General features: G+C 72.8%; 1 protein-coding gene across 1 annotated transcript; it reads left to right on the forward strand.

The window, feature by feature from the left end:
• The first annotated feature begins 203 nt into the window (after positions 1–203).
• IGFBP4 (insulin like growth factor binding protein 4) lies at positions 204–8266 on the forward strand. The gene is made up of 4 exons (XM_068918839.1): positions 204–558; positions 6141–6295; positions 6462–6596; positions 6751–8266. The coding sequence occupies exons 1-4, from the start codon at positions 204–206 to the stop codon at positions 6877–6879; spliced, it is 774 nt and encodes a 257-aa protein (XP_068774940.1). The 3' UTR covers positions 6880–8266.
• The last annotated feature ends 2891 nt before the right edge of the window (positions 8267–11157 follow it).

Here is an 11157-nt window from a genome sequence, read left to right on the forward strand (position 1 = left end):
CGGCGCGGGGCGGCCCCGCCGCTGGCCCCGGTGGCGGCGGCGGGAGGTGTGGCCAGCGGGCGCATAAAGCCGGTGGCGCCGCGCGGCCGCCGCCAGCCGAGTACCGGGCCGGGCCGGGCCGCGCCGCCTCGCCTCGCCTCGCCTGCAGCGCCGCGGAGCGCGGAGCGCGGGTGCGGAGCGGCGCGGCGGCGGCGGCGGCGGCGATGCGCGGGGCGGCCGGGCGCGCCCTGCTGCTGCTGGCGGCGGCGGCGGCGGCGGGGCTGGGCGGCGGCGAGGAGGCGATCCAGTGCCCGCCGTGCTCGGAGGAGCGGCTGGCGCGCTGCAAGGCGCCGCAGGGCTGCGCGGAGCTGGTGCGCGAGCCGGGCTGCGGGTGCTGCGCGACCTGCGCGCTCGGCCGCGGCACCGCCTGCGGCGTCTACACGGCGCGCTGCGGCGCCGGGCTGCGCTGCTACCCGCCGCGCGGCGTGCCGCGCCCGCTGCACACCCTCATGCACGGCCAGGGCGTCTGCACCGACCTGGCCGACGTCGAGGCCATCCAGGAGAGCCTCCAGCCGCCAGGTAAGGCCGGCCCCGGGCGGCGGGGGGCTGCGGCGGCGGGGCACGGCGGGCGCCGCCGGGATGCTGCCGGCAGCATCCCGGCTCCCCGAGCAGCCCCTGCGCCCCGGTTCGCACCGGCCTGCTCCGTCCGGCTCCGCTTGCCCGGAGAGAGCCAGGGGTGAGGGCTCGGCAGGGCCCCCGCGGCGGGACGGGACGGGATGGGATGGGATGGATGTGCACCAGGAGCACCCAGGGAGGCAGCAGCACTGGGCTGCCCGAGCTCCCGCAGCTGGGTACCACGTCTGTGGCATCCGCACCGCTCGCTGTGTGGCAGTGCCACGGCTGGTGGCACCGGAGGGGTGAGTCCTTGTGCCCGGTAGGGACGCAGCCTGTGCCTGGTGGGGACGGCGTAGGTGGGGGGCGCTTTGGAGGGGCTCATCTCGCCCTGTGCTCAGCCCTCGCTGCAGAGTGCCCTGCGCTGGCCGGGGGATACCAGGGTGGCCCAGGGTCCTGCAGCCGCACGCGGCCCGGGGGGACGTGTCCCCAGCTGCTGGCGACGCTCCCGTTGCGCGGTGACCCGGGTGCTCCCCCCTTCCTAGGGATGCTGCCGGCCGCTCTGCTCGGCACGGCCAGAAGGAAACAGGAAAGAGGCCTCGGGGCACCTGCTTCCCTCCGCAAACCGCTCGGGCTTGTCTGTGTGCCAGGGGCTGTGACAAGAGCTGCGTCACTTCTCCTCCGTCCGGGCAGCCTGGAGGGGCCAGGGGCCGGCCAGGTCGGGGAAGCACCGGGCCGGCAGCCCCGCCGTGCCGCCCGGCTCCGCTCGTGCCGCTCCGCGCGGCCGTGGGGCTCTCTGCCCCGCGCGGCCGGGGCAGGGTCTGGGGCAGGGAGCAGAGCCGAGGTGGCCGTGCTGCCCTGGACCCGCGAAGGGCACGCCACACGGCAGCTCTGGCAGGGGGAACGGACCACGTCCCGGGGGCTGAACGTGGGAGCGGCCTGGAGACGGGTCCAGGAGGGCTGCGGAGGGTGCTGCGGGCCCGCCGGTGGGGCTGGACGCCCCCGATCCCATCCCCGTGCCAGGCTGGGATCTGGGCGGCGTCCAGCCGTGCCAGGCTCTGCAGCTGCCTGGGGCACAGTTCGTAGCCCCCTCGGTGCCTGCCGCCGCCGGCTCGTCCCGCCGTGGCCCCGCGCGACCAGCGAGGCGGCCCGCGTGAGCCGAGGAGCGCCTTTCTCTCGGCGCCGGCTCAGCCGTCGCTGCCCTGGGCAGAGCCGCGGGAGAGGGCAGGAGAGGTCTCCGGGGCCAGAGCCGGGCAGCAGCGTCCCACCGGCAGGGCCCACGAGCCGGGCGCAGCCCGGCCTGGCCGTGCATCCCCGCGACGCGGCACCCAGAGCTCCCCGAGGGCCGACGGGCTGGAGCGGTTTGCTGTCCCGCTTCCTTGCCCCCCCGAACCCCGGCGTCCAGCCCCGCTGTCCCCCCGCGCTGCGGCGAGGCCGCCTCTGCTGGCGATCCGGGGGCGCGCGGGGCCTTGGCCGCGCGATCCCCCGGCTGCCCTTCTCCTTGCAGCAGGAGCGGGCTGCGAGCCCGCAGCCCGGCCTCGGCCGCGGAGACCCCCTGCCCTGGCTCCTTGTCCCGATCCCACATCCTGCAACAGCTGCCTTGGCTGCCGGGCCCGGCGCGCCGACGGGCTGCCAAGGCCTGTTGGTTTTGGCTTTGCCCTGCGTAACGCAGCATTTTTTCCCAGAGCCTTTAGGAAACAGACTTGCAGTTTTTTTCCCTTCCTTGCTGCGGTGCTGGGGCCGGGTGGGTGGCCACGGGAACGCGGCATCTCCAGCCGCGCCGTTAGCCGGCGCCTCCCGGGAAAGGAGAGCGGGCAGCACCCGCTCGCCCAGCGCTTCCCAGCGGGTGCCAGGCCGCGCTGCGGCTGCCGCCCCGCAGCGCGTTGATCTTGCAACCCCGGGGCGAAGATCCCAGTTGGATGCCAGAGCCTTGGCTCCCCGTCCCGGTGCCCTCGCGGCCAGGAGCCCGGAGCCGGGCGCTCGGCGGCCGGGGCTCCCTCGCTCCCTGCGGCACCCGGGAAAAAAAAGCCGTGGCTGGGCGCCGCGAGGGCTGGGCGCCGCGAGGGCTGGGCGCGAGCCGGACGGGCGAGCCGGGGCGCGGGGGCTTACGGCTGTGCGTTACTCCCGGTGCAGAGCGCATCCAGGCTGGTGCCGGGGCCGGCGGAGCTGGGCACGGGCAGGCGGGAGCGGGTGCCCGCAGCCCCGCAGCTCGCCGGCGGCCGGCCCGTGCCCCTCGCCGGGAACGCGGGCCGGGAAGCGGTTAATGTGTAGCTAGTACAGTCGAGACTTGGTCGGGGCGCTGGGTGCGGGAACGCTGCATTCCAGGGAAGAGGCTTGGAAATCGGCGGCGGGGGGTTGGGCTCTGCCGGGGGTTTCGGGGGGGCTGGACCGTTGCTCCTTGCTCGGCGGCCAGGAAATTGCCTCCTCCCTGCCCCAGGGCACCCGCGGGGCCGGAGGCTTTCGAGGGCGCCAGGGAGCGGGTGGCTGCGGCCCTCTCCCGCGGCTGCGCGATTAGGGCCCCCGGGCAGGACGCTGGTGCCTGGCTGCCGCCCGCTCGCCCGCGCGGAGCCGCGCTCCCTCCGCTCCGCGCCGGGGCTTCCCGCGGCGGCGGGCCGGTGCGGCGGAGCGGCGCTGCCCCGCGGCGGTGCGGACGCTGGGCGCGCGTGCGTGGCCTCGCCTCGCCAGGAAAACGTGAGGATTTTTTCCCCAGCGCACGGCCAATAGTTACAAGTGATTTAATGCTGGTTAAATAATTACGTCTGGGGAAAAACTGACCCCACGGAAGTTGCTGCAGGCCGAGGGCGAGACGGATCCTCTTCCCTTCCCCGGGCCCGGAGGCGCGGGAGCCCCGGGGAGCAGCTCGGCTCCGCGCCGCCTGCCAGGCTTTCCTTAGGAGCGGCTGGTCGCGGCTGGCAGAGCGGCGGTGTGTTTTTTCCGGTGGGTGGCCAGCGAGGTGATGAGGCAGGAGCTGCGCTTCGCGGGCCGGGCTCCAAACGGCAGCGGCGAGGAGGGGAGGCGGCAGGGCCCTGCGCGGCCGGGCCGCGGGCAGGCCGAGAGCGCCGGCTCCGCTCGGCCGCCCTGCCCGGAGCGCCCGCGGCCCCGTGACCCGGCGTGCCGCCCGGGACCCCACCGCCTTGGGATGAGCCCCGTCGCTCCGGTGCTGGCCGCGGGGGTCCGCGCGCCCGGGGCTCCCTCTGCGTCCTGCCGCTTGTCCCTCTCCCGCGGGGGCTCGGCGCGGCGCCTCCCGAGGCCGGCACGCGGCTAACCTCCTTTGCGGCCCCCGCTAGCCGACGGCGACGCTGGGGGGGCTCGTTTGCACCAGGTGCCGCCGCTCCGCTCGCGGGAACGGCCCGTTTCCCCTTCCCGTCCCCACCGCAGCGGGGGCCCTGCCCTCCGCCGGCAGCCCCCAGACCCCCTTCCCCCGGCGGGACTGGCAGCCCCCGGCGCTGGGCGGCGCTTGGCAAGGGGCTGCCGCGGAGCGAGGCCGCGCGGGAGGGCGCTGCCGGGCCGGGGGCCTCCAGGCTCGCTTTTCCCACGGCTTAGCGCCTGAGTTTGAGGAGTTTTGCAGTGCAGCTTGGCGCCGGGGCCGAAGGTGGGGGCGAAGCCTGGCCGGGCCCCGTCCCCGGAGCCTGGCTGCCCCGAGGCACCGCGTGCTTCGCGGGACCTCATGGAAAGTTTATTGGCATCTGGTTTTATTTAAAACCGCGAGACTTGACAGTGCGGCGGCGGCCGGCGGGGGGAGGAGGGCGGCTGTGCGCCGGCCCGGGCTGCGGGGATCCCCCGGCGCGGCCCCGGTGGGAGCGGTGCTGGGCCCCGGCGGAGCTGCCCGGCCCGGACGCTGCGAGGCCCCGGCGCCGGCGTTGCGTCCCGGCCGGGCGGTTCGTGCCGCGGGGGCCGGTCCCCGCCGGGGCTGGCGTCGCGCCGGGGTGCGGGAGCCGCTGCTGCCGGCGGCGGGCGGGCGGGGGGGTGCGCTCTGGCGTGGTGTTTCAAATTTCAAGGACCTGAGCCGTTTCCTGGAAAAAAATGACATATTAAACGAAAAGCAAATAGCACACGGACGAAGGAGAAGGGTTTGTCGTCAGGGGTCCGCTCTGGACTTTACCCAGGCTGCCGGGAGCTGTTGCGCGAGCCCTTGGCTGCGGGGAGCCGGGAGCTGCGCGGGCTCCCGGCCCCGGCGCAAGGAGGCTCCCGGCCCCGGCGGCTCCCGGCCCCGGCTCGAGGAGGCTCCCGGCCCCGGCGGCTCCCGGCCCCGGCGGCTCCCGGCCCCGGCTCGAGGAGGCTCCCGGCCCCGGCGCGTGGAGGCTCCCGGTCCCGGCACATGGAGGCTCCCGGTCCCGGCGGCTCCCAGCCCCGGCGCGAGGAGGCTCCCGGCCCGGGCACATGGAGGCTCCCGGCCTGCTCTCCTCCTTCCCCCAGCCCCGACGCGGCAACGCGAGCGGTGAAACCTTTCGGCGGTGGCTGCTTTCTGCCGCGTGGCCCGGCGCCAGCGCAGCCCACCTCTTTCGGGAAGGGGTTTTGCGTTGCTCGCTGCACTGACGGTTGGCGTAAAAAACTGACTGGTTGGGAGCAGAAAAGTTTCTCTGGCTGTTTCGGCCGAGGCGCCGCGCACAGGCGGGATCCCTGGCGCGCCCGGCTGCTGCCCTGCGCCTCTGGCTCCCGCTGCCCTTCCCAGCGGAGCCCGGTAACCGGCACGGGAGAACGGTGCTTGAACCAAACACGAAGCTTTAACGGCCCTGAAACGAGCGGGACCTGCAGCTTTTAGAAAAATGTGGCGCTGACCAGCTCCGGTCTCATGACACTCGTGCGCCGGCTGCCAACATCTGGGAAGCTGGGCTGGACCCGCTCTGAGCGCGGCCGGAGGTGCCAAGCGCCGCGCTCCGGAAACGGGCCCTGCTTGAGGTTTACTTTCTTATTCCTGGGATTTTTTTCCTTCCTGTCTGTTAGTGCTGAAGCCTCCCCACGGGCGAGCACGTGGCTCCCCGTGCCGGCCGGGGGCACGTGGCTCCTGCCGGCGCTCCCCGGCCGTGCGTGGCCTGGCGTCCCCTTCCCGTCCCCGGGCTCTCGCGGTGCCAGAGCCCCGGGCGCGAGGCCGACACGTGGCCGGCGGGGGCACGGCCCAGCCCTGGCGAGCGACCGCCGGCGCCGGCCCCCTGCGAGTTGGCAAGGCTGCAATAACAAACGCGTGGCGAGGAGCCCGCGGCCACGAGCCGGGGGAGCTCCCCGGAGCCCCTTCCGACCCTGCAGCAGTACCGACGCCCCGACGCTGCGCTGGGGGGCCGCGGGCCCGGGGGGAGCTGCTGGGGACGGGCCCTGGCAGCGCCCACGGGGCACGCGCTGCAGCGCGGGGGCCTGGCGACCCCCAGCGAGGGGCCGCGGCAGGGTCCCCTGGACCCCCGGGGGAGCGCGGCCCGCTTTCTGCAACCGAGGGAAAGGCTGATTGCAGGGCGCTTGGCACCTCAGCCGGAGCGGGGCCGGGGGCCGGGGCGAGCGGGGCGCGCGGCGCTCGTGGGCTCGGTGGCGCTGACCCGCGTCCGGCTCTGTCCTTGCAGAGAAGGAGGAGATCGACCACCCCAACAACAGCTTCAGCCCCTGCAGCCTCCAGGACCGCAAGTGCCTGCAGAAGCAGCAGGCGAAGCGCGTCAACAACGGCAACAAGATGAGGAGCAGCGGGAACCCCTACCACCGCGAGGAGACGCGGCCCATAGTGAGAGCCGCGTCCCCGGGAGCCGGGGCGGCGCGGCGGGTGCTGGGGGCACCCAGCGCCGCGGAGCGGGCGGGAGGGGGCCGCTCGGGGCAGGGCGGGTTTTGCAGGGGGGCAGCTCCAGGGGGGGCCCGGGCCCGGCCCCCGCCTCAGCCCGCCGCTCCCGCAGGCGCAGGGCTCGTGCCAGAGCGAGCTGCACCGGGCGCTGGAGAGGCTGGCGGCGTCGCAGACCCGGACGCACGAGGACCTCTACGTCATCCCCATCCCCAACTGCGACCGCAACGGCAACTTCCACCCCAAGCAGGTAGGGCGAGCGCTGCCCGCCCGGCGCCTTTGGGACGGGGCCGGCACGAGGCCGCGGGCCCCCGCGGGAACGGCCCCTCCGGCGCCGGGCTGCCCGCGGTGGGCCGGGGTCGGGGCCGGGGCCGGCGCCCCTGACCCAGCCGCGTCCCCTCTAGTGTCACCCGGCGCTGGACGGGCAGCGCGGGAAGTGCTGGTGCGTGGACCGCAAGACGGGGGTGAAGCTGCCGGGCTTCCTGGAGCTGAAGGGGGACTTGGACTGTCACCAGGCGGCGGACAGCATGTGAGCGTCCCCGCGCCGCCCCGCGGCCGGCCGCCCCGTCCCGCCGGGGCCGCGTAGGACCGCCAGAGGGGCCGCGAGCCCGGAGCAGCGACCCGGGCTCCGGCGCCCGGCCACCGCCGCGACCGCTGCGGGCCGGCGCCCCGAGGTGCTGGTGGGAAACACGCTGGCCCGGGCGGCATCCCGGGCGGGCGCGCTCCCCGCGGGGCGATTTTAGGGCGGCTTTGCTGGAGCTGGGTGCAGGAGAGCGCCCGAAGTGGCCCCGCGGGGTCTCCCCGCAGCCTCTGCGCCCCGTGGCGAGGGTCCCGGCGGCGGGAGGCGTGGGGTCGCGGCAGCCGGCCGGCCGCCCCGCAGCGCCCTGCCGGCCCCTCCGCCCGCGGCAGGAAGAGAAGTGCCTCGGCCCCGTGCCGCCCCGCGGAGGACGGCGGGCCGGGGCCGGCAGGCGGCTCCCCGCGCCGCGAGCCAGGAACAGCAGCGTTTTCCGGGAGGTTATTTCCTCTCGTCCTTCCCGTTTCCTTCCCGCCCTGTCCGGGCTCCTGCCGGGCGCGGGAGCGTCGGGCGCCTGCGGGCGCCGCGGCCGAGCGGGACAGTCGGGAGCAAGGAGAAGCGCCTGCCCGGCAGGAAGGGCCTTTTTGTGTGTCCCCCCCCCCCCCCCCCCCCAAAGATTTACAATATTTAACAAAATGCAGCTGGTGGGTTTGGGCCCGGCTCTGTCTGGCCCCCCTAAGCTGCAAGGCTTCACCGGTGAGAAACGGGACACCTCCGTTCCTGGTTTTGGTCTGCGCGCCTTCCAGCTTGGCCACCGTGACCCAACCAAGATGAATTTCTGAAATGTTTCAGTGACGCGAAAACTGTAGTTTTTGCCAGCACGAAGGTTTCGGCTGAAAAACTTTCACTCTTTTTGTAGCTTTTTTTTCTTTGAAGCGCTTCTGCGGGAGCCAGTCGGGCTGGAAACTGTTCAGCTAAGTGACTTCTGGGTGAAAAATTGCCGTTCTGGTGGCAAGGGCAAGTTTGCCAAAGAGGGGAGCGGTCCTGCTGCGGTTCCCGCTGCCCCTGCCCAGCGCCGCCGCGCGCCCGCCCGGGCTTCGAGGCCCCGAAGCGGAAGGAAACGTTTCAGTTTTAGTGAAACACACCCTCCCGCTCGGCCCGGCGCCCGGCGCGGGGGCAACGGCGCTCTCACGTTTTGTATCGCCTCCCTCCTGTAGTTCAAGGCTGTATTTACCCGTGAGCGTTATACCGGCACCCCCCCCCCCGCCGTCCCTTTTCCCACCGGGGGCCGTTTTTGGCCTCTTGGGACCAGCCCGTCCTTTCAGGCTCCCTCCGCACGTAGCAACGTCCCTCCTTGTATCCTCCAAACGGAAAAAAAATAAATAAATTGCCGTATTTAATTTTCACGGTTATTTCATGCGTTTCCCTCGAGCGTACTTTATCTTTGCGTTGCTTTAAAGAAAGAAGAAAGAAAGGGAGAAAAAGCCCCCGGCGTGTTCTGCGAGCGCTGCGCCCCTTGGCAGCGAGCCGGAGCGGAACGGAAACCGCACGCGACGCCCCGGCGGCGGCGGCGGCAGCGGTGGCACGCGCGGCCCCGGGACCACCTCCGCGCCGCCGGCCGCTTGCTGGGGGCCGCCGCTGGCTCGGCCTTGGGGCCGCCAGCCAGAACGTTTGACGGCTTCTTTGCAGGCGAGCGGCGGCGGGGAGCGCGGCCGGGCGGCGGCGGGCTGCAGGCGGAGGCGAGCGGGCAGGGACGGCGCTGCCGGCCGAGCGTCCCGCCGCCGTCCCGGCCCCATCGCTCCCGGCCGCCGGTTCCCGGGGCGGCGGGAAGGGAAGGCTTTGGGGTCCCCTCGGCAAGTCCCGGCTCAGCCCGCGCCCCGCGCTGCTGCGCGTCCCCAGCCCCGGCGCGGGGAGACGGCGTTTCCGAAGACGTTGAGGGCAGCGGCGGCCGGCGCGGGAACGCCGGGGGCTGCCGGGCGCTCGGGGCCGGCGGCGGCGGCAGATGTGGCTTCGCCGCGGTCACGTCGCGCCGGGCGGCCGCCCGGGGCCGGAGGCGTCGCGCGGGGCCGGAGCCAGCCCGGCGCTCCGCGTGCCGGAGCGGAGCGGGGCGGCCGGCGGCGCTCGGGGTTGTGCAAACACGGCGGAGGAGATGGGCCCGAAGGCAGGCGTCCGCAGCCAACGTAGACAAGCGCTGTAATTTGCTGGCGCAGCAGATCGGCAGCCGGACCAGGGGCGACGCCAGCTCCCCTGGAGCCCGGCCCAGCGGCCCGGCCAGCCCGCGAGCCCGGGCTCTGCTGCGGGGCCAGCGCCGCCCCCCCGCGCTGCTGCAGGGGCACCGGGCTGGGCTCGGGAACCCGTTTAGCCAAACAGATAGACGTAGACGGGCGTGCGCGTGGCGGAGCTGCTGCCAGCAGCGCGGGACCGGAGCCGGGGCACCGGCGCGGGCGCCCGGCTCGGCCGCACGTCCGCTTTCGGGGCTTTGCCCTTCCCGGCACGCTTCCGCGGCTCCTCCGGCTCCCTGGGGTGGGCTGAGCCCCTGCACCCCGTCTCTGCATCCCTGTGCCTCAGCCCCAGCCAAAACGCTGGGAAAAAAACTTGTTTCCCCCTAAAACGATGTCCTGCCGGGTGTCCCCTGAGCTGTTCCTGAGAACGGGCTCGCGGTTCGCTCCCTTTGGGCGGGAGAGCGGAGCTGTGCAGGTCGCGCCGGCTGCGCGAAGCAGCTCCCCGGCTGCAGCAGCTGGAGGCCATCTTCCGCCTCCTTCCCCGAACATCTGGACGGCCGCACGTCCCCAGCCGCACACCTGGGGGCCAGACGTGCCGGCGGCGCGGGAAGCGGCTCAGCCCCGGCTGCTCCCCGCGCGGCAGAGCCCTCCCGGCCGCCCCGACGCGGACCCGGGCTTCCCCGTGCCGCGGGCTCGCCGCGCGCTCTGCAGAAGCCGGCGGGACGAGCCCAGCGCTGCCTCCGGGGCCGAGGGGGGAGAGGAGAGGCCGGCCAGGGTACCAGCGCGTTTTCGTCGGGGCGCGTTATCCGGCACACCCAAGGGGACGAGGCAGCGGAGACGACCCCTCCGACCGCTCGGCGGCCGGGCTCCGCCGACGCCTCTGCCGGTGCTGGGGGCGCGGGGGTCCGGCCCCCCGCCACGGCCCCGGCCAGCGGCTCCCTCTCCAGAGCCGCCCTGGGTTGTTTTCCTTGCATTTCTAAGCTCGTTTCAAGCAATTAGAGAGGGGCAAGGACGACATCCCAGCTGGGAACACTTGGACTTCTGTTAAAAATCAAAAGCGTTGTCATCGTTTTCAAATGACGCCCCGCGCGCAGCGCCCGGCCGGATCCGTCCCTCGGCTCCCCGTCCCCCTTTCTCCGCTCGCGCCGGGCGAGGATGTTCCCGCGCGGTAAATCCCGGCTGGCCGCGGCGCTGCCTCCTCCCCGCAGAGCCGAGTCCGGGGCCGAGAGCCGCTGCCCTCCCGCCGTGCAAGCGCGCGAGCGGCCCCCTGCCCGGGCGGGGGCCGCCCGCGGCCCCGGCGGCGTTCGGGATCCTGCCCACGGGCGGCTGCGGCCGGATCCCGAACCGCCGCCGACGCGGGGCATCACCCGGCCGCGGCAGACGGGCTCCTCGCGCCGAAACCGCAAAGCCGGCCGGTACGGGACCTGGATTTGTTACAAAACGGCTGGAACCGGACCCCCGAACCTCAACCAAGGGCTGCGCTTCCAGGAAGCCTGGGACAAACTCTGGAAACCACGAGGAGCTCAGAGAATTGTTTGCTTTTTCCTGAATCAGGTGGTTTTGGCTGAACTATCCCCCCCGGTGTCCAAACCGATGCTTCGGCTACATTTCACGGGAAAAGGGCTTTCAATGAACTAAAAATTCCAAGTGTCGAAGATGGAGTTTGGAGCCGGGCCGGTTCCCTGTTCCAAAATCATCTAGGTTTGAACTGGGAAAAGCAACCATTGCCCCCATTACCCAGAAAACAAATAAATCCTCTTTTTGCTTGTGGGGAGTTTTGCAAAATGGAGCTGGGTTTCACAAGCGCGAGAGGGGAGAAGTGCGTGCAGGGGGCCCGGGCGCCCGGGGACCGCGCCGGCGAGCTCCCCCCGCCGCAGCAGAGTTCACGCACTGCCGCGCTGCCGTTTCGCAGCCAAAGCGTATGAATTTTCATATTCCCTTTGTGCTTATAGCTGTTTTCATGAAAGTCATTGTGATACATGCAATGAATTAAAGCGGGGCTTGTTCACAGGTTGCATAAGCGAGCTCCGGGTCCCAGGGGCCGGGATCTTGCAGGCCCTGAGCAGCCACAGAAG

The sequence above is a fragment of the Struthio camelus genome, chromosome 25, assembly GCF_040807025.1.
Source record: "Struthio camelus isolate bStrCam1 chromosome 25, bStrCam1.hap1, whole genome shotgun sequence".
NCBI lineage: Eukaryota > Metazoa > Chordata > Aves > Struthioniformes > Struthionidae > Struthio > Struthio camelus.

Bases quoted from the DNA above. Each gene is read 5' to 3' on its own strand.
- IGFBP4 (XM_068918839.1), top strand. From the start codon at position 204: ATGCGCGGGGCGGCCGGGCGCGCCCTGCTGCTGCTGGCGGCGGCGGCG. The intron at 559-6,140 runs GTAAGGCCGGCC...CTGTCCTTGCAG, and splicing joins GGAGAGCCTCCAGCCGCCAG to AGAAGGAGGAGATCGACCAC. The intron at 6,296-6,461 runs GTGAGAGCCGCG...CCGCTCCCGCAG, and splicing joins GCGAGGAGACGCGGCCCATA to GCGCAGGGCTCGTGCCAGAG.